The sequence below is a fragment of the Balaenoptera acutorostrata genome, chromosome 15, assembly GCF_949987535.1.
Source record: "Balaenoptera acutorostrata chromosome 15, mBalAcu1.1, whole genome shotgun sequence".
Lineage (NCBI taxonomy): Eukaryota > Metazoa > Chordata > Mammalia > Artiodactyla > Balaenopteridae > Balaenoptera > Balaenoptera acutorostrata.
Window position 1 is genome coordinate 8,099,833 of NC_080078.1, and position 25,576 is coordinate 8,125,408.

The 25,576-nt window shown below is 50.1% G+C and overlaps 1 protein-coding gene across 6 annotated transcripts in view; it reads left to right on the forward strand.

The window, feature by feature from the left end:
* The window catches only part of CUX1 (cut like homeobox 1), a 376,899-nt gene that overhangs the window by 67,938 nt on the left and 283,385 nt on the right, over positions 1 to 25,576 (forward strand). For all 6 annotated transcript variants that reach the window (XM_057528358.1, XM_057528361.1, XM_057528360.1 and 3 more), the window contains exon 2: positions 12,546 to 12,656. In XM_057528358.1, coding sequence (XP_057384341.1) covers positions 12,546 to 12,656 — 111 coding nt within the window. The remainder of the gene's footprint in view (positions 1 to 12,545; positions 12,657 to 25,576) is intronic.

Here is a 25,576-nt window from a genome sequence, read left to right on the forward strand (position 1 = left end):
AGAGCTTGCACTGGCTGAGGGCGCTGGATGCGAGTATCAGAACCCATTCCAGAGTCAGTAGTAGTTTGCTGTAATTGTACTGGTGAACTGTCTGTCCTCATCCTTTCACGTGAGTTTAGAGAGTTAACAATAGCTCTGTAGCTGGCTCAATAAAGTCTGAGTTAAAGTGCCCCTCCAGGGACTTCCCTGGTGGCACAGTGGATAGGACTGCGTTCCCAGTGCAGGGGGCCCGGGTTCGATCCCTGGTCAGGGAACTAGATCCCACATGCATGCCACAACTAAGGAGCCCACGTGCCGCAACTGAGGAGCTGGCAAGCTGCAACTAAGACCTGATGCAACCAAATAAATAAATATTAAAGTAAATAAATAAATAAAGTGCCCCTCCAGCTTTTTTTTAGAAAGCTCCCGGGACAGGATGGAGTGGGCAGACTGGCAGCAGCACTTCCAGGGCAGCTCCCGGAGCAGCCCTTTTTTTCTTCCCGGGTGTCCCTCTAGCATAGCCAGAGGTGAAACTCTTTGAGGATTGAAACGGCCCCTTTAAAAGCACATCCCTGCTCTCAGCACTGGGAGCCCTCATGTGATGTCACCTGTTGCTGCCCAGCACCCCGGTTCCCTGATAGCAGCCAGCAGCCCTGGTGCCAGGAGAGAGTGAAGGAATCACGCGCGACATTCACTTTGCCACACGAGTGTCACCGTGCCGGGCTATCTGGCTGGCAGCAGTTCTCCATTGCCATCCAGCCAGTGGCAGGATGTTGTAAACCTTGCTCGCTTGAAAATTAACTGCAAAAATAAAATCAAAGCTGGCTCAGAGGTGGCATCTCTTGGCCTGAAATGAGCTATTCAGATGAACCTGCTCAGCATTGTTGATAGATGTCTGTTAGGGGTTTGGTCTCCCCCAGGAGCCACTTGGCGTCTTTCAACTTTTACTTATAAATTCCAGGCAAAAACATTTTGAGAGCTTTCTGGAGTTCTTATTTGCTAATTAAAATGTGAGAAGGGAACACAGCTACAGGTAGAGTGCTAGTGCAAGCCACAGCTGTGATTTAAAAAAAACCAAACCTGACAGTTCCGAAACGAAGTTATTAGCACTTCACCTGTAACTGTGATAGCTTTTAACTTTCATGCTCTGTCTCTTAAGCCCCCCTCCACCCCCGTAGTGTATAAAAAAGGGAGCTAAGTGAGGAAATTGTAGGATACTTTATCCTTGCAGGAGATAAGAAGAACTACCATTTCTGTGGAAGTTCTTTCACTTGGAAGAGTTTTTCTTATTCTTTATGTCATGCAGTTTTCCAGCAACCCTTCGAGCCAGGGTAGGTGGCATATTTTACAGATGAGGAAACCAAGGCTCAGGGCATCTTGGTGACCTGTCCAGATTCTTGTAGGCAGGATGGAGCTGGCTCTTCCTGAAATTCTGCTGCTTGCTTCCTAGACTTCACTAATGGTGGGAGAGACAGGGCTATGTGAAAAATCACCTGATATTGGGTCCCAGGTCTTCTACCACCTTCAAAATAATTAAAGAAAATGTCCTCTGCTCCTGGAAATCACATTCAGCTGATTGCCCACTGAGCCCAGCTATGTATTCCTAGTAACCCCCAAAGCACGTCTGTCCTTGCGCACACACTGGGTTTGGTTCACAGCCTGCGTCTGTGCCGGCAGATGTTTGTGGCCGGGGCAGCCCCGGCAGAGAGCGAGTGAGCTGCAGGGCGGTGGATGGCTTTGCCGCCAAGTGTTTTCCCAGAGAAGTGGAAGGGAACCTTTGCCAGAGTGGCTGGTGCCCTAACAAATTGATTCCTGCCAAACAATAGAAATAAATATTTTCAACAGACAGAAATTTTGGCTCTTAAAGTATTCAAATTAAAGGCTTATTTCTGAAACAAATACTTTAGGAGGAAAACATTTACCAGCGTAGATGAGATTGGAATCACTCCTTTTGGCAGTGGCGTAATTATTTTTGAGATTAAAACACGTTTTTCCTGCTCCTGCCTCAATTTTAGCCCATGGCCTTGCCTCCCATTTCCTGGAGAAAGTCAAGTGCGTTAAGCCGGAGCTTGGGAAAGAGGCATTGCTGGGGTTTATCTCAAGGAGCTTCGGCTTCCATGGAGTTAGTTACCCAGAGCTGGATTCAGATCTCATTTCCAACCACTTCGTGGTGTGATTTGGGCAAAGCCCGGTCATCTGATCATCAGTTTACTCAGTTTGTGAAATGGGGCAGCAGTCTCTGCTTTGTAGCTGTTAATAATGTTACCCTCAGAACCTGGGGAGTCCTTCTAGACTGCCGCTGTCCAGCAGAACTTCCCACGTTGATGGAATGGTCTGTGTCTGTGCCATCGAATACAGTTGTCAGTAGCCCTCAACATGCGGCTACTGCGACTGAGGAATTTGTAATTTAATTTCGATTCACACGTGGCTAGTGGCCACCGTTCTGGAGAGTGCCTTTCCCATTCGTCCGCTTCACTCCACTAATTGGTCCCTGGTTCCAATTCATTGGTTGGCAGCTCAGCCCACTGGAGATCTCTTGAGTCTCTCTCTCTCTCCATTGTGAATCCGGGAGTTTAGGCGGATCTGTTCTCTCTGACGTCCGTCTCCTGTCCTGCAGCCAGGCCAGTGGGCCAGTTGCACTGAGCTAGGCAGGGAAATGAACGCTTTAGCCAAAGATCTCCCCCACCCCCCAACCAGATCAGCCTTCATGGACATTTAACATTTTAACAGGATTCCACTTAGTTTTGGAACTTGTCTCATAATGTATGGTAAGCATAAGAAGATTGAGAAAAGACGCGGAGTCAAGGGCCTCTTCCCTGGGCATTTGCTAGCACGTACGTCGCGTCCGCGCCCGGCCTTGGTCTCCTCATCTGTGACATGGGATTAGCCAAGCTCCTGCGGCTGCCTGTCCCCCAAGTGGGCTGAGGCCCACGGGACGGGGAGTGCCAGCGGCCACCTCAGCAGGGGATGGTGGAGGCTGTGACCTGGGGGGACAAGCAGAAGACAAGAGACTTACCCGGGAACAAGACGGCCAGGGGAGAAAGTGATAGCCCAGGAAAAGGAGACAACCAGACAGCAAGGACCAACCCCAGTGGCACCTTGGGGTGGGGGTGGAGGGTGGGGCATGGGAGGAGGAAAGGCTTTTGGGCTCCTTGGAGAAGTTTAAGATCAGAGAGGGATAGAGCACTCCCGCCGTTTGGAGCCGTGTGTGCCTGAAAGGCTGAGGCTGCCAAGGCAGAATTTAGTTTTGCTTTGCCATGTGGCCAAAGAGCAGTAAAGAATGCAACTTATGAAACAGACATTGTTGTAGTTCAGAACTGGGCAGACGGCAGCAGTTTCATTCGTTTCGATTCATAACGTAAAGCAGAATCCTGTTAGTTAGGGTTAAAAGGCGTCCTTCCCTCTCCCTGCGCCGGTCCTGGGCCACAGCGACCCAGGCCTCTGATCGCCTCTGTTTCATTATGCATCACCGAGATGCCTCCTCTCACATCTCACTGTTTAAATGAGAGTCTGGCAAGTATTACATGTAGTGCAATGCTGGTTAGATACATCTGGCATTTTTGTCTCTGTGTAGTAGGTTTTCAACGGGGTGAAAAACAATAAGAAACAAAATCTTGTTCTCTCTTGAAATTTCTCTGTGCCGAGGAATTCACAGAAAGGCTCGTAGCTTTTGTTAGGATGATTTATTTATTTTTGTTCAGTTTTATTTTCTGAATAGGTAACGCATTCACTCGATCCAAAATCAGAGTTCTATTTAAAAATGTAAGAAATCTGCCCCCCACCTCTGTGCCAGCCCGCCTTTAGATGGAAAGACCTCAGGCAGTAAGTGTATGTTGGAGTGAATTGTTTCACTTGAATTTCTTAGATTGGGAATTAATATCGAGTCATCTCCCAGAATCAAGAAATATCGAGTACATGCTAGATGTATGATACATACTTGACGTATGATAACCTTTTCTTCAGAGTTAAAGGAACGTGAGAAAACGGTCTTTATTTGAGGTGGGGTCTAACGTTCTCACTCGTACCAGGCATTTCCTCTTATTTAATCCTCACAGCAGCTCTGTGTGTATCAGCGTTCCCGTTTCAGGTTAGAGAGCTGGCTCGGTCCAGAGCTAAAAGGTGGTGGGAGTCTGTATGCAGACCGGTCTCTGCGCCGCCCTGCGTCTTCCCCACCCGCCCACCCAGTTCCTAGTCCCTGGCCGTTCCCTCTACTTTCCCTGGGCACGGGGAACCCCACTGTGCTCTGTGAGACCCCGCCAAGAGGTTGCCTTCTGTTCATTCGACTCTAAACTCCAAGACGGGAGAAGATAGCTAACTACACCGTGCAGGTTTCCGCAAGGGTTGAAACGGTGTTTTTGATTAAGCCCCCAGACAGCTAGAAACTTCAGCTGTAGGCTGTCCCTTGCACGTTCCCACGCCGCTTGGCCGTTCCCTGAGAACCTCAGGGTGTGATTAACCCAGAGAGCTCGCCTCCTGTCCGCCCGGCACGCCCACGTGTGCTGCCCGCCTGCTGCGTGCTGGGCTCTGCGCTGGGTGCCCCCAGGAGCTGTGCTTTCCCTGCCCGAGGGCCTCCTCCTGGGATCTCCCTCTCGGGGAAGCAGACACAGGCCCTGCCAGCAGGCCCGCAAGGAGCCTCAACAGCGAGCCCTCCACGTCTGCTCTGCTGCTCCCGATTTTACCCAAAGCACTGTGGGCACGGACTTTTCCTGCCCCTGTTCTTCCTGTTTCCTGTTCTCACGGTGGAGCTGTGATGACGGTGGCTTCCTCGGCTGCCGGGAGACCTTGCCCCGGCGCCTCCAGCAGAGCTGAGCCCCTCGCAGCCAGATGATCCTGATTCTTAGAAAAATGGTACCATCCAAGGAACCACCCACCGTCCTTTGAAGCTGAGCCAGAGGAGGGTGTGGGTCTCCTCCAGGCGCCCCTGCCCTCCCTCCTCAGCCGTTCTTGCCTTCAAGAAGTTGCCTCTGTCAACTTGTCCCCTTCCTCCTCAGCCTCCACAGCCTCTTGAACTGTTCTAGACTGTTCTCTTTCATTCAAGGGTCAGTGCTTGGGCCGGCCTTTTTCTGGCAGCCTCTCTCTTTCCGACTGGAAGCCTTGCTGTCTGCAGTTCTTACCTTTGTCCCCTCCCCCTTTGTGGGTCCCTCTGTCCGGTGTGCATCCTTGCCCACCCCAGAATTCTCTCAGAGGTGCTATTATTTTCATGAAGCTGTTTCTGAATTGTTTTTCCCCAAGCAGAAGTAACCTCTCTTCCGTTGAACCCTTTGCACTTACTCTGAACTTCTGTTGGAGCATTTAGTTTTATTTTGCCATTCTTTTTCTTTTTCCTTGTTTTTTTTTTTTGTTTTTTTTTTGTTTTTTAGCTTACTCTTTCCTTTGGCAGATTCTGACTACAGTAGTCCCTCGGTATCCATGGGGATTTGCTCAGGTCCCTTAAATAATATGGCGTAGTATTTGCATATAATCTTAAGTACGCCCTCCCATATACTTTAAACCCTCTCTAGATTACTTATACTGCCTTATACAGTGTAAATGCTGTGTAAATAGTTGCGGGATTGTGGTGAATTCTAGTTTTGCTTTTTGGAACTTTCTGGAAATTTTTTTTCCTCCAATATTTTCAATCCCTGGTGGATTGAATCCCTGGATGCAGTGCCCACAGGTACGGAGGGCCGACCGCAATGTGCCCCAGCACCAGGTGAAGTGAGCAAAAACAGTTCTTCCCAGAGCTTACAGCCTGTGCGGCGCCCAGAGTTAAACAAGCACCCAGGCCAATACGGAACTGCAGACAGGCACAGTTTAGGGGGTTGGGTGCACACCTTCTGGGGCGGGAGGGGCATGAGGGGCAGGGGAAGCGGTGTTTGAGCAGAGATCCGACAGGTTCCATGGGAGAGAGAAGGGAGAGTCTTCCAAGCAGAGGGAAGAGCCCGTGCTGAGGGCCTGAGGTGAGTGAGGGGCCTGGAGGGGCCTGGTGGTCTTACCCAGGCCCCCTGGGAAGCCCCTGAAGGCTTTTAGCAGGGATGACAGGGTCCCCTTTCCTGCAGGGTGTGTGTGTGTCCTGGTGACCTTACAGCTGTGTGGCGATTAACACCCATGAGGGGACAAGGGCACCTTGGTCTGGCATCGAGGGACCCTCCTTGAAGCCCCCTGTACACACGCCAACACCTGCTGCCATCCTGCCTTTGGTTGCTCTGCTTTTCTCCGTTTGTTCCCGTTTCCCGCACTGCCTGCCTTCTGTTGAGGTTCTCCTGGGCCGCGTGCAGGTCCATCTAATTCTGTAGGAAGTATGGCTTCCTGGGTGCGGATGCTGACTGCTGGCCCGCAGCCTGACATCACGTGACAGAACACTGCAGCCGGAATTCAGATCCTTGTATCGCCCGGTGGGGAATCAAAGACTGTGAGTGGGAAAGTGATGGGTAAGAATTAAGTGTCTGCAGGAACACTTGGGAGATACAGGGTCAGACTTGGTTCTCCACCTAAACTTATAAAATAAGTGAGACCATTAACATTTCCCTAGGGAATTCCGCAAGGTTGTCCTTGAAACAGAGACCATCATCCGTCCACACACCCGGGAACAGGACAGAACGCACTTGCTGCAGGACCACGTGAGGGCTGTGCTGGGAATGAGGCATTCATAGGCTCTTATCAGTCCTTCAAAGCCCACGTCTCATTATAGGGGAAAAAATGAGATTTTAAAAGATAACTGTTTACTTTTTAGGAGTAGTTATTATATTTACATGTACAAAATCCACAAGATACACAAGGGTAGACAGTGAAAGGACCTCCCTGCACCCCCCACCGCAGGGCCCCCGCCCATTCATTTTCCTCCCCAGTATGAGGAAGGGCACCAGGATCTTGAACCTGGGGAGCCTTCCAGAGCGATCTCGTGTATGAGCACAGAGTGTGTGTGTGTGTGTGTGTGTGTGTGTGTGTGTGTGTGTGTGTGTGTGTGTGTGTGTGTGTGTGTGTGTACACACGTATGTACTCACAGTGGATGTCCTGGTCAGTGTCTGTGACTTCTAACTGAACACAGTGTGTCCATTCTAGCCCCAGCCCCCTCTCAGCAGCAGCCCTTTCACCACTTCTGTGCCCAAGCCAGCCTCCCCGGGGGGACCTGACCTGGGTCCTTCTCCATCTAAGCCCCCTTTCATGGTCTCTGACAGCACCAGTCACAACCAGAAGTTGTGCTGGGGATTCGGTGAGCCCAGAGGAGGAGGAGGAGGTGGAGGGTGACGGCGGACTCAGGCCGTCCCGTACACAGGCCCCAGCCGAGATGGGCATCTGTCACGAAAACCTGGAGCCCTTTCTTGCTGGCAGTGTGTCCTGCCTTATCTAACCTCTGCCTGTTTTCATTCCACCAGCCTGGTCCCCTCTGTCTTGTCGCTCTTCCATGCCTGCCTAGTTTCCTCGGCTGGACCGTGGGTACCTGTAGGTCAGGGTCAACTTCCAATTCACCTGTGCATCCCCGGAGCCCCCGGCTTAGTTGGGGATACTGGTGGCAGAACGCATTCTCGCCTGAGGTCAAGCGTGAGGCTCTGATGGCACAGAAAAACTCCCCTCGATGGAGTGCTCACCACGCCTCAAGGTGGACATGCTTCACCTTAGTTATCTCCAGGGAGGGGACATCATTGACCAAAACCACACAGGTTATAAAAGGGGTGGAGCCTGGAATCCAAACCAGGGTTCTCTAAGGCCACTGTCTGAAGGGTCTCCAGATGTCCCATATAGGAGGCCAGGGAGGGGGTGATGGAAGGAGGCAGGTGGGTGGGCTTGGGGTTTTCACCCCTTTCTAGTCCGAGTAGCTTCCATTTGTCCAGTGATTCCACTGCAGGAAACGAAACAGAAAATGTTCCAAGGCCTACTTCATGCAGAAACCATGGCTGGCCTTCCCCTTTCTGCACAAGTGCTCTCCATTTTCCCTAATAAAGCCACTTTAAATTCTTATATAGGATTTGCTGTTGATTAGTTGACAGATAAGCCCTGAAGAAGCCTCAGATGAACCAACTCTTTGAGTCAAAGTTAGCGACAGTGAAAAGACAATACTTTACTCACATCTCTGATGCAGTTGGCTGGTGTGTTTTCCCCACCAGCCCAGGGGGCCCTGGGGGCAGAGAGGGCCTGTGTGTATCTGCCCAGAGCATTGGCAGGCCTGGCCTGGGGGCCTCAGGGAGAGAGGATCTCACGAAAGTTGTGGCAGCATTGCAGACACACACACACACACACACACACACACACACACCCGTTTAAAACCAACAACTGACCATTCACTTTAAAGGCGAGGGGTTCCAAACTGATCATTGACTTTATTAAGAGACGTGTTGTTTTCTTTGGGAGACACTTCCCCCAAAGTTTCTTTTAAATAGGCAGCTACATGGTCGCTTTTTATTTGTGTGTGTGTTTAATAAGCCTTTAATACTTGGCTGAGAGGCTGGAGTTCAGGCAGAGAGAAACTTCCAGTGTTGGGAGCTCTGCCCTTTGAGGATCTGTCAGAAATGGAGAAAAAGCATCCCAGATATCAAAGTCAGTGAGGAAAACAGGATTGCAGCGTTCACAGCTCTTGGGGCAGTTCCCCAGTTTCAGGGGTGAGGTGTCCAAAGCCAGAGGTCTTTTCCCTGGACCTTGTCGCCCCCTGACATCAGTCATCCCATGACGACTTTGAAAGAAAACCCCAGAGTTTCTGCAACCAGGTGCCGTCCTTGCAAGATGCTTTGTCGTTACCATTTCTAGCTCTTTCGGCCTAGTTGGAAATGCCCCTGTTCAGAGCCCATGGGGTTTGCTACCAGTTTCCATCACCTGGGACCTGGGGTTGCCAGGTGTTTCCGGCAGGAGAGCAGTTGTGAACAGTTCAGAGAGGACACCCTCCTCTGCCCTTCTCTGGGAAGGCTGGGGCTTGACTGAGTGGTGTTTTCAGTGACCGGCCACCTCCTCCTCGTTTGTAATCCCTGAGACTGGCCAGCGTGCAGCACGTTGTGCAAGAAACAGCTGTTGTTTTGACAAAGGACGCGCTTGCCTCACTTTTTGAATCACCAGAGTGAGTCAGGGGTCATCTATCCCAGGCCTCTGCCCCTGGGCAGGTGGACACAGAGACCACGCACACTCACATATGGGGACGCAGCATGTAAAATATGTTTGTGTAACTATATGCGTGTGTGTTTTTTTCACATTAGCAGTTTTTAAATATATATAAAATTAATATATATTGCGACTTTTCCAATCAGGTAATTCATATACGTAGCAAAATAGCCAAAAGATACATGAAGAGCAAGTCCCCTCCTCCCCAGGGCCTCCTCAGAGCCAAGCACAGTTTCAAGTTTCTCCATCTTTCTAGAGACAAGCAAAATGTATGCAAACGTGTATAGATACTCTTTTAAACAATGTAGCATTGTTTTGCACTTTGCTTTTTTTTTTTGCTTAAAAATATCTTGAATATCATTCCATCTCATATTGTGTGTATGTAGGATTGTATTTTTGCAAAATAATTCTTGAGTGGATATGCCGATACGCTATGTGCTATTGCTGGACGTTTAGGTTGGTTCTACGCTTTTGTTTGTTTGTTTTTTGTGGTTTTTTTGGTTCTTTGTGAATTTTTTAAAAAATAAATTTCATTTATTTATTTATTTATTTAGGCTGCGTTGGGTCTTCGTTGCTGCGAGCGGGCCTTCTCTAGTTGTGGTGCGCGGGCTTCTCATTGCAGCGGCTTCTCTTGTTGCGGAGCACGGGCTCTAGGCGCACGGGCTTCAGTAGTTGTTGCTCGAGGGCTCTAGAGCGCAGGCTCAGTAGTTGTGGCTCACGGGCTTAGTTGCTCCGCGGCATGTGGGATCTTCCCGGACCAGGGCTCGAACCCGTGTCCCCCACATTGGCAGGCGGATTCTTAACCACTGCGCCACCAGGGAAGCCCCCCGCTTTGTGAATTTTTAATGCCTTTCAGATGTGGGGGCTCTCTGTGCTCCTTGTTACGTGTGACCAGTGACTCAGGGGCTGAGGGTTCTGTATTTTAGGCCTCCACTGCCACTCCCCTGAAACGTTAAATTCCCTTGTTAATGGATCATTATATGCGACATTTGGAGGATAGTCTGGCTGGGTAGATAATAAAACAGTATTTGGCTTATGTTTCATAGCCATCTCCTGCCTTTGTGTTGTCCCCAGAGCCTTAGAAAGCCTTGATGTCCTCCAGGGCTGTGACTGTGAGCCTTGAACCTGAGCAGCCAGACCCGGGGCGGCAGAGGCTCATGCTCGGTGGGTGGCGGCACCCGGTGCAGTTTGGAGAGCCCTGTTGGTTTCTCACTCGGGCCTGCATATGTCTGCACGCATGGGGAAGGGGGTGTGGCATGCCCCCCCGTGCCCCCCTACCTCCCCCCCCCCCACCCACCTGGGTTCCTACCTGCCAGCAGCAGGTCACCTCGGGCGCCCTGGCCCTGCTACCCCGCGATAGGGGTGGGTCAGTTTCCCTTCCATCAAGCGAGCGACCTGTGCCAGGTTCAGCCCTCCGCAGTCAGGCTTTCTGATGGATCTGCCCACGGACCCCCTTGATGCCGGGCTGGGACAGACCTCAGAGTGAGAGGTGGGGGGACCGAGGGGCCCAGAGAGGCCCACAGACCGTGTGCTCTTCGACATCTCCTGCAGTGCTGCCCCCATGGTCCCCAAGTTCTTCCCACTAGGTCTGGGACCCCGCAGTCAGCCGTGTGCCTCCAGCACCTGTCCTCAGAAGTCACCAGACACCCTCTGACTAAGTGACCCCTCCCCCCCCCGCCCCAGGAAGCAGGGTCTTCACTGAAGGCTCTTTGTTTTTCTCTAAGTTTTCTGCATCTGTGTGTGATTGGAACCAAACATCAACTTTACTTTTTTTGTCGTATTTCAATATTGGCTTTTTACCCCCTTTCTTGAAGTCTCCTTTTATAACTTCTGCTGCTGCTGCTTAAATATAGATGTCTAAGTCCTCCTCCTTACCAGATTGTTTATATTTTTGAGAAGCCTTCTGCTTATCTGCGATTGCTCTCTCCTCTGTCTCCATCCCCATGCTGCCACATTGGTTTCAGTTGCTCTTTTTTTCCCCCCCTGCCTTCACTTGACTGGGATGTGTTTCAAATGTGGTCTATCAAAATGTGCAGTGTTTCCCTCTTTTCTGCAGTAGCTTTGACATCTGTTCTTGAATCCGAGCCCACGTTATTCTTTTGGACTTGCTTGCCCAAGAATTGCCGCAGTGCCAGAAGCGCGGAAGGAGGGAGCGAGTGCGGTGCGGTGGCATCTCCCCCACCCCCTTGTTCCTCCCCCCAACCCCCCACCCCCTTAAAAACTCTCTGCCATTTCCAAGTTGACAGCACCCTAGATGTTTGTTCCAGCACTCTGCCGCCCCGTCTGGCAGCGGCCCACCCTGTAGCGGAACGAACGAAGTGCTCAGCAACAGGGCTTGCAGACGCCTTTGGTTACTTCCGCCAAAAAGGAAGCCGGGTGGGTGGAGGGTGGGTGTAGAAAGCCTCTTGGCTTCCTGGATGTCTGTGCATGGATCTTCAGCTTGGAGTTTCCTCGCCTTCCCTAGCTCTGCTGGGCCTCGGGGCGACGGGCTGTACCACGGAGAAGCCACTTGGAGCCGCCGCTCGCATCCTAAGCGGAATGTGCCCGTGTGTGTCTTTAGTAGCCAAAGCCACCCAGCACGAAAATGCGACTCTCGGTGGCTTCGGGAACGTGTCCTTGCACTCCTGCTGTCCGCCCAGGACACCACCCTCCTGGGCCCATCTGCCGCAGGCTTGTTTCAAACAGAGCCTCTTGGCTTCTCCTCCCAGAGCTTCCAACGCTAGGACACAGGTTCTCTGATGCTCTGAGTGTCGGTTTGTTGTGTGCGACAGAGATCCTCTCACGGGAGACCCACTCCTGGTGGTTCTCAGAGTCTCAGGGGCAAGTCTAAGGGTTGGGGGATAACACTGTTTCCAGGCGCCTCACTTCCCAAGTTGACACGACGCTGGAGATCCTTATTCTTGGGACTTGCCTCTTAAGGTCCCTTTTGAAAACAACTAACAGGCCCTGAACATGATGTCTGGCCTGTAGTAAGCCCGCAATAAGTATCTGTTGAATGAAAGCAAATCAGATGTGACTACAGAAGATGCCAGGCCCAGAGAGTCAGACAGGATGCCCTGGGGAGCAGCCCGGAGTCAAGCAGCAAGACTGGGGCCCCGAGACGTGGCAGGAAAGACGCCCGTGAAGAGCAGAAGTGAATGACTCCGGGGAGGGGTGGTGTTTGGGCACTGGCCTGACTCTGGTTTTAGCAAAGAAAAATGCGTCTGCGTGTCCTGTCATAGGAACAGTCACTTGTGATGCGCGATACACAGCGTGTCAAGCCGAGCGGATTTGGTGTTTTCAAACCAGTCAGTGCACGGGGGCGTACGGGAGCCTCCTGGTGGTGCCCAGGTCCCTTTCCGCTGGCCCCCAGCCCCTCCTGGGCCACGAGGTGGTGACCCCTGGAGCCACGGGCTCCCCCACCGCCCCGCCACCCGGTGCCCTGGTCAGGTGCAAATGTGCTCTCCTCCCGTACAAAGTGCAATTACAATCTCGCCTTCCCTTTTTGTTTCTCTCCGCAGAGGGAACTCGATGCCACCGCAACAGTATTGGCGAACCGGCAGGATGAAAGCGAGCAGTCGAGAAAGCGGCTCATCGAGCAGAGCCGAGAGTTCAAGAAGAACACTCCGGAGGTGAGCAGCGTCTCCCTCCCTGGCTCTCAGCAGGGGGGGGTCTTACCGTCCTAGCGTGCGTTCGGAGGGTGTGTCGTAAGCATTTCGTTCCTAGCAGACGGGGCTGTCTGCTCCTTCCTTTCGGCTGCCCTCGGCCCCAACAGCGAGCCCCTGTGCAGGCTGGGGGCCAGATTAAAGCCCGAGTGAATTCTAGATGCAGATGCTGAACCAGCTGGGTAGCCAGGGGCAGGACCCCAGCCCCTCCGTGCCCATGTGCTCATGTCTGTAGGCAGGACCTCACCCCGGGTCCTTAGGGAGCATGAGTAGAGGGTCAGAGCCGGGTGGCAGGGCCTCCGAGGGGCACCTGCAGGCTGCATGCATCCAGGGATGCAGTATGGCGACGCTTCTTGCGAAACAGACATTTAGTCTGGTCTGGCCTTTTACTTGCCTCTGTGTTTCCTAAAATATGCTTTAAAGGGCACTGGAAATGTGCTCTTCGTGAGCTCCTAATTTTTCTTTTTTGGTAGTATGTGTTCAGAGGACAGTGTTTAGAGTGGCTGGGGCAGCCTTTTCCTGCCCTATTTTCTCGGTCCCTTGTTCCCTGAGTCCTTGTCAAAGGCTTCAGAAGAAATAAAAAGACAGGAGAGTTTCACAGACAGTTGAGCAGACGTGAGGATTGCTTTCCGGGAGCTTCTGCCAGTTGGACCCACAGTGGTTCTTGTGCCATGGGCTCGTACCCAGCCTCCTGCACCCTCCACTCAGGTGTGGGTGTGTGGCGGGTGTTCAGAGCTTCAGCCCTGGCTCCCAGGCCTCCAGATTCTTCCATGGAGAACAAAGGAACAGGCCTGGAAGAAAAGCTGCTTTCTGGGAGGGATGCTTCTGACTTTTATAGTAGTCCTGGAAAATGGTGTGTGAATTGAATTTGCTTAAAAGTGGACCCATTTTAAGTGCTCCAAAGGAGCTTGCTGTTTAAGGGAGTGTTATTGTGAATCATTTGGGGAAACAAGTAATTAACCCTCTATTTTCAGAATAAATATTTTAGGAGAAGAAAATCGTGGTAGTCCAGTGGAAAGAAATAAGGCTCTAGGGGCAGACCCACCTAAGGGTTTTAAATTTTAGATTCGTTGCTTACCCTCTCCACCCCACCCTGCCCTGAAACGTGGATCTTCCGTGTTGTATCAGGACCAGACACGTGGGTCAGAGTGATTCAGGCTTGGGGGTTGCTGTCCTCCATGCCGCTGGGGGCTGGGGGTGGACTGCTGGCCTCCACGTTCCACCTCGTCATGTCAATGAGCAAAGGCAGGAGCAGAGAAGGCAGTCGAGCGACAGACCACCTTCCTCCTCTTGGGCTGTTCAGAGCAGACCTTCCCGGAGGGTCTCGCTGCGGGCTTTCTTGCGCTCTTGTCTTTGACTTTGTTTCCCTAGACCAGCCCGGGTCAGGTGTGTCTCTCGAGCCACCTTCAGCACTGATCTAGCAACTAGCGGTCACCGCTGTCCTGTGTTCTCACTGCCCTTCCCTTGGTGACCATATGTCCGGGGGTGGCCATAGAAAAATCTAAAAAAGAAGGGCAAGGTCATGCTTTTGAGACGTCAGACAACAGTAGGTAAATATAATTCGTCCTGTGAGGAAGTGCCGTGAAGAGAACTGGATTCCTGGGTGTTCCTCTTGGGTCCCAAGGTCCTGTCAGCTAAAGGTGGTGGCAGCCGAGGAAGGGCGTGTCCCCTCCGGCCACCTCAGGCTCAGTGAACGGCCCCGTCCCTCCACCGACATCTAAACAGGGCTCGTCTGGCAGCAACTGGCCACCAGCTCCCATCCATGGCCTGTGCTGAATCCCAAGCCAGTTACCTGATGAAACCTAGCCTCAAACTTTGCATTTTATCTCCTAATCCAAGTAAACAGAAGAGGCTTGGGGAGGAGCAGCCTGGTGGGGAAAAGCCATTTGGGGCATTGCTTTCCAGGGCACGTTTTGTTTGTTTGTTTGTTCTTGATTTTTTTTTTTTAATTTGTTTTTATTTTTATTGGGCTACAGGATATGGGTTGGGAAATATCTCTGCAAGTTTTGCCAGGGCACGTTTTTAGACACCGTCTTCCACAGAGAAGGGGACACAGAACCCCGCCTGGAACGGATGGACGTTGCCATCCTGCTTGTCCCTGGTTCTGCCAGCTGGTCGGGTCCGAGATGCGTGGAAGGGTGAAGCCGCTCACCGGCTCTTGCCCTGATGGCTCCCCTGCATTTCCCGATCCCAGACCCACCCTTGAATTTGGTGTGGGGTTCCCATGGGAACTTGAGGCACGACCCCGTAGAGAAGACAGTTTCACCTATGCTGCCAGCCATCCAGAACCTTCTGTAGATTTGGAAACCTCTTAAGGCTGCAGTGGAGGTGGGGGTGGGTGGCTTCAGCGAGGTCCTCCGGGGTACATGATGGCGGTACTTGGGGGTCCTATGATATGGCGGTGTCTGGGGGCTCTGATGAGTGTGAGGCCTGGGACCCAGGTCAGGTATCGGGTCGTCACTTTGTTTGGAGCTTCAGTCCAGAGGAGCCTGACCCATCTGTGACATCAGTCATTTCTTCTGATTATTAAACAACTGAGGACAGAGTAACACTTACTGTCGAGGGAACACTTCTGGAAATTGGACGTGTGAAGGTGAAGGTTGCTTAGAACTTTGTTCTCAGGGGTAAAAAAAAAAAGTTGGCTTGTTGACGGGGGCGGCATCTCTGGGTGTGAACACAGACCAGCATCCTCATGCCTCACACAGTTGGCCGAGTGAGGACCAGGCTGGCGGGGCAGAGCCAGGGCCAGTGGTCTTGCTGGTGTCACACCAAGTGCGTTGATTCTGGATGAAAACCCTGATGTCACTCTTTGTTCCAGGAGAGGAGAAACTGTCCTTCCAGGGTCTGTTGAGTGTCTAGTAACTCTAATAGGCAGGTTCAGGCTTCAAGGGGCAGTCAGAGGTGAGTGAGGCTGTCTGCCGACAGGGAGTTTGTGTTTTTCTGGACTGATGCCGCCCAAGGGCAACTGGGAAAGCCCGGGTCCAGGGGTAGGAGTGTGTGTTGGGTGGGGACGTGGGCGGGTCAGTGCCCAGCCCACCAGCCAGGAGCACAAGAGGCACCGAGGAGGCCAGAGCCTTGAAGATATTTTGTTTAGAATGAAGTTCTTTCAGTTTCAGTTTTATGTCATTAAATGAATACATTCCTAGTCAACTGATACTCTTGCTTCTGTCTTTTTAAACTCAAAATTGTAGTTAATCTGAAGGAGATGCAGTTACTCTGCATATGAAGTTTCATGCCTTTCTTTGACTCAGAAAAGAGTCCCTTTCGAAGAAAAACGTTTTAAATTTGAATTTTGTGACTAAACATACATTCCTTATTGAGTTTATGATTGATAATTGAACGTAAAAGACTGGGGGGTATTTCTAGGTTGTTTCACTTTTTTTTTTTTTTTTCACTTTTTATATTTATTGCTGCAGGTGACTTACTGGCTGGTATCACTGGGCAAATGACTTAACCTCCCAAAGTCTCAGTTTCATCATCTGTAAAAAGTGTAATTGGCAGGGCCCAGCTCACAGGGTTGCTATGTGTATGTAGTGTTTGTGTGTGTGTGGTATGTAGTGTGTGTAGTATGTAATGTGTGTGCAGTAAGTAGTGTATGTGTGTGTGGGGGGGGGGGATGGGGAGAGCTCCACACAGGCCCAGCACTGAGAGTCTAGTACGAGTTTGTTACAAGCATTAACTTGGAAAACATACTATGAAATACATGAGATACAGTTGTTTTCTGCTCCTCAAAGCCAGCTCAAGGAACTTAAAAAAAAAAAAGACCCACAACAAATATAGGTTGTTTTCACCCAGAGTGTTCCAAAAGTTGGTTTGTAATAACAGTTAATCATTTTACAAGTATTTTTGAGCACCTTCCACGTGCCAGATGGTTTGGCCCTGGGGATAAAATCCTATCCCCGTTCTTAAAAAGTTCCTTATATTCTTACCAAGCAAGTACGCCATCCTGATAAGGCATGTTAAGTATAGGACAGTGTCTCTGGAATCTTCTGAATGCAGACTTTCCCCCAGAAACACTCTTAGATCAATGTTGGTAAATTCCAAGCCGCATGTGTCACAGTGATTCTTACTATAGGTGAGCAGGGCTGCTTTTTGAGCCTTGCTTCTCAACCTTTGAAGCATTGGGGAAGGACCTGCCCCCTGAGAAGTGCACACGTTTGCACATAGTTTAGTCTCTCCTGGACCGCCTGAAACTCATCCAGGAGCCCCTGGCTTAATTCACAGCTGCAGGGCACGCGTTGGTGGTCTCAGTGGTCTCAGCGTACCACCCTGGGAGCTCTATATGTGTCTCCCCCTTCACCTTCCTCCTAGTTGTGCCCAGACTGGGAGGCGTGGGAATGAAAGATGGGGGAAAGGGGCTGCGTGAGAGATGAATGCTGAGGCCTTGACCTCTGGGCAGAGGCCACTGCACTTCGGCCCCCGGGCTGGATTTTGGGGACCGGGAGGTGGGTAGAGGAACTGGGCCACCCCCGCCCATGAGGGGCCCTGCGGGCTGGCGGCAGGGGCAGGTGCCTCCACGCTGGGTGGCACGTTCTTCCTGCCCGAGGCTGGTGAAGAGCATGGCTAGGCTGGCGGCAGCTTTCTCGAAGCTCTTGAAGCCTGGTGGGGTTGGAACTGTGGGTTCAGTGCAGGCCCAAACCCCGTGCCTTTTGCTTTTCTGTTGCTTTGATCAGAGAGCCAGGGTGCGGGCGGGATTACCTTTGATGCCTCTGTGTTGATAAACCTAATGGCAGATTAGAGGACCAGGGATGTGGTGGGCCCTGTCCAGAACCCGCCTAGGGCACACGCGGCTCCTTACTCCTGGAAACTGAGTTACTTCCCATGGGGGGGGGCACAGGGATAGGGACAGCAGCGCTAGGGTTTCATGATTCTACCGAGGAATTGCTTTCTTCTTGGTTTTCTGTTTGGTTAACTTTTAAGTTTGCTCCTGGGACCAACGTATGTCTTGACAAGGATCTCACAGCTGCTACTCGGCCAGGCAGGGACTTGAAAGCAGGCAGCCTGGCCCCTGAGTTGGTGCTTTTAGCTGCCCCCTCGATGGGCTGAGCATCTGGAGCGGGGCAGGCCCACAGAGTCAGGTCACGGGAGGTTTGCAGGGGGTGCCGTCCCAGCTCAGCGGCTCCAGCTATTTGAATGTGATGCTCGACTACCAGAAGAAGGGTCTGCAGTGTTAGACTTGCTTCCAGATGGAGCACAAGGGATGGTTTTTGTTTTGTTGCCTTTCTTTTGAACAACAGAAGAACCATCCTTTATGGGGAGGAGGAAAGGAAAACCTCCGACTGGAGATGCTGCAGTTTTATCATAAAACCATCTTTGGGCCTCATTTTTGTCCTGGCAGAGTGTCCAGCTCCTAACCCAGAATGTGTCTTAGGCACCTGACTGTCAGACTTTGCTGGATTAATCTATGTTTCCTATGAAAGGGGTCACATCTCTTCCGTGAGGTTGAAAACTCAGCTTGCAATTCGGGAGCTCTCCTTGGTCATTTTTTCCCATGATGTATTTTTGCCTCAATATTTCTTGCTCTCTTGCGTGTTAATCCTCGTGACACCTGGTCCACCAGGCTCACATCCTGGGTCTGTTTCCCGCATTTCTCCTGCGCAAATGCACGTGGCCTCTTTCTCCCGTCACCATCTCTCGCTCCCGTCGTGACAGACAGAGCTCGGTCCCCGCCCTGACTGGGGCACAGCTCCCTGACCACCCTCCATCCCCGATGGGGAAGGTGGCCCTGGGCCTGGCGCCACCCACAGCCTCACAGCCCCGCCTCCCGGGTCAGCAGGCCTGGCTCCGTGAAGGGAACGTTCTCTTTCCTGCTGACATAACCGCCTGTTCGCGGGCGTTCATTTCCTGAGCGCCAGGATCTTAATTTGCCCTCTCTGTCTCTGGCTGGAGTGTTTTTCTGATTTTTACATTCTTAGGAAACCGTGATAGAATAGTCAGGAGTCCTCTTGACATACCACTCGGGAAGCAATCTTGCACCATGGCTGACATGAACTAGATTTGTGGAAATAGATTTGTGGATTTCTCCCCAACTCTGGCAGGTGGGGGCAGGGCGAGGGCGCCTTCTTTCGGAAAGTCCCCAGTCACTTTCTTATTGATCAGGATGGACTCCTCCTGAGTGAGGTATGAAGTCGCGTGCCCCCAGCCCGTCTCCTGCACGCGTGAGCCAGCTGCTCGCCTTCTGCGGAGGTGAGGGGGACAGAAGGACGGAAAGACGCTGCAAACTTTGTGGCTCCTTTTGCGCTCCCTGTGAGAAAGGAGTCAGCAGGCTGGGGGAGGGAAGGAGGGGGCAGTAATATAGTTGTGGCCCGGGCCCAAATGCATTTAGTCACTGCCTCTACAGCCTTTATATAGACACTGCAGGGAGTGACTCAGCCTGGAAAAAGAGCGTCACTTAAAAATAAAGTTGCAACTCAGATGGACACGTCCTGCACAGGCTGCCTCGAGACGGCGTGGCTGGGGCTCGGTGAGAAACCTGGCGGGGGGGTGTGGGGTGTGTCTTTGCCCCACATGGCCCTGCAGGGGTCCCAGGCCGGTCAGGTGGCCAAGGTGAGGATGGTCGTTACAGCTGCATCGTGGAATTGGCATGAGGATTAAACGAGCTCACGTATGACTCCCCAAGCTTTTTAAACTATCAAACAGTGTTCAGACGTTCTTCGCTACAACTGGACATGCTTGCGTGTTGAGCAGTGACTGAATTCTTCACTCGTCTCTTGTTTTCAAGAAATTGACAGACTACAGAGGCCTGTGTGGCTTCTGTGTTTGCTTCCGTCCCCATGAGAATCAAAAGAGAGAGTGCACATGGGAGACTAGAAATGCGAGCTTAGTTTTCCTGGTGTCTCACTGGACACGGGAATACGTTCATTGATGACCCACTGCACTGATTTGACAAACTGTGACTTTTTTTTTACTAGTTTAATCCCACTTTATTAAATACACATAATCATACAGAGCCCAAAGCCTGGAGGGTTAAACACCGAAATGCTAACCTTATATTATTTCTATAGTGAGTAGGGGAGGGGTACAGGTGACATTCATTGTCTCCTTTCTGTTCTTCTATACTGTCAACAAATTGTGACTTTTTTTTTAAACCATAACTAGGACTTTTTTTTTTAAGTTTTATTGGAATACCGTCACGGTTTCTTGTTTTTTAAATTTTATTTATTTATTTAGGCTGTGCTGGGTCTTGGTTGCGGTGCGCGGGCTTATTTGTGGTATGTGGGATCTTAGTTCCCCGACCAGGGATCAAACCCAGGCCCCCTGCATTGGGAGGGCAGAGTCTTAACTGTCGGACCACCAGGGAAGTCCCAACAAATTGTGACTTTTAAAGAGAAGGGCAGACCAGACGTGCCCCTAGGGACACAGGCCTTTCAGGTAAGGTAGTGATGGGGAGGAGGCCTGTAAGCTTGAAGACCAGGGGATGCAGGCAGACACCATCTAGGAACACGGACACCCCCAGTGCCCTGCAGAAGGCTCACATCGGGGATCCAGGAATCTAGACGCAACCCCTCTGCTGAGTCTGCAGCTCTGGTACAATTACTTCCTCCCACTTCTGAAAGGGAAAGGCCTGCCGGCCGGAGCTGTAGCTCCATCCATCATGTGTATTTAGCTGTGCACCTTGAGCACCATGGACGCTGGGTGATCATATTTATAGCATTCGTTTAGGAATCTTTTCTTTACAGAACAGAATCTTTAAAATATATATTAATGCATATGTGTGGAATCTAGAAAAATGGTTCAGATGAAAGTATTTGTAGGGCAGGAAGAGAGACACAGACGTAGAGAACGGACATGTAGACACAGTGGGGGAAGGAGAGGGTGGGATGAACTGGGAGATTAGGATTGACATAAATACACTACTATGTGTAAAGTAGATAGCTAGTGGGAACCTGCTGTATAGCACAGGGAGCTCAGCTCAGTACTCTGTGATGACCCAGAGGGGTGGGATGGAGGGTGGGATGGGAGGGAGGTCCAAGAGGGGAGGGATATATGTATACGTATAGCTGATTCACTTCGTTGTACAGCAGAAACTAACACGACATTGTAAAGCAACTATTCTCCAATTTTAAAAAATGTTAACTATACTGCTGTACAAGATTCATTTCTCAAACAGGCAGATAAAATTTTACTTAACACTTTAATTTTATTTTCTGTACAGAATTTTTCAAAAATTTCAAGAACTGCCTTTCTTTGGCAGTTCCTCAAAATGTTACACACAGAATTATCCTATGACCCAGCACTTCCACTCCTAGGTATATATCCAAAAGAACTGAAAACATGTCCACGCAAAAACTTGTATGTGAATGTTTATAACAGCGCTATTCAAAATAATCAAAAAGTAGAAACAACCCAAACGTCCATCAAGAGATGAATCAATAAACAAAATGTGATATATCCATACAATGAATATTATTCAGCTATAAAAAGGAATAACATGTTATAATATAGATGAACTTTGAGTCATTTTGCTCAGCAAAAGAAGCTAGACACAAAATGCCACATGATTGCATTTATATGAAATGTCCATAATAGGCAAATCCATAGAAGTAGATTAGGGGTGGCCAGGGGGATGGGGAGTGACTGCTGATGCTTATGGGGTTTTTGGGGGGATGATGAAAACGTTCTGGAATTAGATAGTAGTGATGGTTGCACAACTTAGTGTACATGCCAAACACCACTGAACTGTACACTTTATTTATTTTTATTTATTTTTTGGCTGTGTTGGGCCTTCGTTGCTGCACACGGGCTTTCTCTAATTGTGGCTCGCAGGCTCTAGAGTGCAGGCTCAGTAGTCGCGGTGCATGGGCTTAGTTGCTGCATGGCATGTCGGATCTTCCCGGACCAGGGCTCGAACCCGTGTCCCCTGCATTGGCAGGCAGATTCTTAACCACTGCGCCGCCAAGGAAGCCCTGAACTGTACACTTTAAAGGATAAACTTTATGGTATGTGAATTATATCTCAATTAAGGTTTTTTTGTTTTTGTTTTTTTAATGCCTTTCTTTGTGGGGTGTGGGAAATCCCTGCACAGGTGGTCTGTTCACTTGTTCTCTCTTATCCTCTGAAGAAATTCCCTACATAACAGGGTCTTGTGGATTTCATTTGGGCAGTCACCAGCTTGGCTTGGAAAAGGCTGCTCCAATATTTGGCCAAATTATAAAGCCCAAATAATCAACTTGGTTGTTTAATCATTCCAGAATCACCCACCGTTAAGTTATAAGAAGACTTTAACTAGAAAAAGTTTAAAAATTAAAAATGAACTTTTAACTGTTACCAATTAAACTCTTTAAGCCAGTTTATCAACCCAAGAGGTTATTTTCTGGTTTCTTCTGGGTCCCTAGGAGAGAAAACCTGCCTCAAGGGTGATAGATAGATAGAGTAATGAATGCAGCTCAAACGTCATTCAGCCCCCAGTTGGTAATGGCTGGTGGCCACGTTATTCCCCCTCATTCCAGAGAGACCCTGCAGTACGCTCCCAAGGCACCAGGGAGGCCTCTAGAGCAGAAGAGGACTTAGCTCAGACTTGGACACATGGAGTGAGTCTAGCTCCATGGCTCAGTGGCATTGGGACAGAAACTTAACCTCAGTTCCTTCATCTGCAAAAATATATTCCGCTTACTTCAAGAGGTCATGTTGAGGAACATGTGAGATTCCTGGAAAGTAAATGGCCAGTCCTGGGCTGGAGTGGAGTGGACAGCCAGTAAATGGTGACCAGGATGTTTGGGCTAAGTTACCTTGACCAAGATCACCAGGCATTCTGGGACGCAGACCCCATCTGTATAAAAGGAACTGACAATGTCCCAGCTGCTGGGCAGGTGAAATGAATTCAATTGTAAGGAACATATAGTAGGTGCTCAATAAACACTCTTCTTCCAGCATTCTTTCCTCCCTCCCTTCCTTCCTTCTGAGCCCTTTCCTGGGCCAGGGGCCATCTGAGGTTCTGAGATACAACAAGACACCGAGAGAAGGTTCTGGCTCATGTGGGGAGCAGGCAGACAGTGACCACGTAAACAAATGACACACAGGATAATTTCCGGTGGTGACAAGAATGAAAACAGGACAGTACGGCAGTGAGTATGGATGGGTGAAGGATCTTCAGGAAGTTAGGACAGTTTCTTGAATCAAAAAATGGAAAATGACCCTTTGCATAGCTCCCTGCTATCCTTGCTGAATTTGGGCAGATTGTTTAGCTGCGGGGTCCCTGTAGTTTCTTTCAGCTAAAAGCCTGATGGCCTGTGTTTGCTCTTATCACTCAGTGACTTTGTGACACCAGATTTGGTCCCTCTGCTTCCTAAGACCGGGAGCTTTTCCATTCGGATGTCAGAAAGTTCGGTCGGTAAACATTTGAGTTGGAGGGAGGCCTTGTTTTGTTTGACTGCCTTTGGCCCAGAAAAGTGAACTCGTAGGTAATCAATGAAGAGTTAATCTCTCGTTCTGTGTTGGTTATACAGGAAGCAGGCAGAACTGCTCGAGGAGCCCTGACCTGGGGGCCGCGCGTGGCATCTGCAGAGCCCTCAGGCCCCGCTTACTTCCCGGGAGCGGCCTGTCCCGACTCACTCACTGAAATGTCTCAGGGCTGCCGTTCCCTTTCCTTCCTGAGCCCGTGTGCCGCTTCCTCTATGCGTCTAGCAGTTTTCAAAGGGCCATTTTAAGTATAACAGACAGATTCTCTGAGAGTTTAATAGCTGTCAGAAGGAAAAGGTTGTAATTAGATGCATGTGGCGTGGAAGTTTAGTCGAGACCACTCTGAGTTGTATAACCTCCGAGCCTCCGTTTTCTCATCCAGAAAATGGGAGCGATGACGACTCTCGCAGGGTAATTATGAGTCAGACAGAACGCTGTAGACGGACCAGAGTAACCTTGGCAAATAGCGGGAGCTCAATAAATGGCCTGTTGAGTGTATGTTATAGAAATCTAATCTTTTAAAAGGGGAAATTGTGTTCACGAGTGAATGTTAAAGCTATAAATGAACACTAAAATTTAAAAAAACAAAACAAAACTTTTTTGGGGGGGCAGGGGGGCCTCGCCGCTCGGCACGCGGGATCTTAGTTCCGACCAGGGATCAAACCTGTGCCCCCTGCAGTGGAAACACGGGGTCCTAACCACTGGACCGCCAGGGAAGTCCCCCCACACAAAAATACTCTTCAAGCATTAAGTAGACCTGTAGGTCTATAAGCTATAGACCTAGTTTCTAGGGCAGACTTGAATAGATTCAGTAAAATTAAAATACACTCCTTCCATATGTGTCTAGATGGTCATTTTCTCTCCCTTTGCATTGGTGCTACTGTTCATGGAGTGGAAATATTTGCCTAAACTCTCTCTTTGGTAGCTGTTCTTTGGGAGCAGCCCGTAGCTTGTCTTTCTGGTCAATAACCTCGACCGAAGTACATTTTGGGTAGAGAATGTCATTCTACATAGGATGTAGTAATAACCCGGGTATAGACAGGAGCTCACAGCTCTTCTCAGTAAACATCCTTGTTGCGTGCAATTTGTTAGGTATGATGGTTAAATGGGAAAGCCATAAAATTTGGTTGAAATTGCGGTGAACTGTTATTTATTAATATTTATCGAGTACTTACGAAGAGCCAAGCATTATGCTAACTGCATCACGGTCACCCAAGGAGGTGGGTGTCCTTAGTGCCACTTTACAGAGTGCAAACCACCTGCCTCCCAGGCAGACAGACTCCCAAGAACAAGGCCATAACCACTGCGCCAGACTGTCCCCTTTTAGCTTCCAAAAGTTGATTTTCAGTCAGTTAATTGTAAGCGGTTTCTCTTCTGTTAGTTAAAAAAAAAACCAAAAAAAAATTTTTTTTTGAGTTATCGCTCTGAAGTGACGTACTCATTTAAAGGGTGTTGTATGCGCTGGGTGTGCGTTTTGTGGGATTATACCCAGGGAAGAGCAGTTAGGCTAAAATCTGGCCTTTACTTGAAAACACTGGTTACCTTACGGGAATTTTTATAACCCAAAGCACAGGAAAATCTCCCCTTCTGTTTTGAGATTTTTGTCAGTCAAGAAAGAGACAGATGACAGGTCCTGCTGACCCTGAGATCTGTTGTCCTAAGTTTTTCTATCTTTGCCCAAAGGGGCTACGGGCGGGAATAGTTAGGGCTAATCATTGAACACTGATTTTTTCTTTTTTTTGCCACGCCGTGTGGCATGCGGAATCCCAGTTCCCCGACCAGGGATTGAACCGGGGGCCACGGCAGTGGAAGCACGGAGTCTCAACCACTGGATCGCCAGGGAAGTCCTGAACACTGATTATTGACTATTGTCGGCTCTTGGTTTTAACTTGAAAATGTGAGTTGCAGAAAAAGTAATTTACAGGGAGCATTACGCACCTACCGTGCAGAGTGTGATAATTTTCTTTGTGGTCCAGTATTTTAACAGGAATACATTATGGTATTGTTGATACAGTTAAAAGGACAGTTGTATCGGGAATCAGGACACTTGGATCCCGATTCTGGTTCTGCCACTGACTGGATTTGAAGGCTAAGCAGACCAGGTCCCCTCTGTTGTTTGATGGCCGTGCAGCGTGGCCGAGATCCGAGGGCGCTTGAGCTGGGCCCACTCCCTCCCCGTCCGGCTCACTCCTGTTCATCCTCCATGGGCCCAAGACTTCTGGGCTGCCTTTTCTTCTCAATAGGCCTCACCTACTTTACCTCTTGCAGTTTTTCTATTCAGAATTCATTCTGCACACAGCAAAATGTCATGGCGATCCCATTGTATGTGGGTTGGGGTGTACCCGGGCAGCTCTGTTTTGAGGGCTCTGGTCACTGCAGGGACACAGCGGGAAGAGCTCATAACAACAGCTGACACTTACTGAGCGCTTACTGTGTACCGAGCACTGTTCTAAAGACTTTAACTGTATTGGCTGATTTAACACACAGGA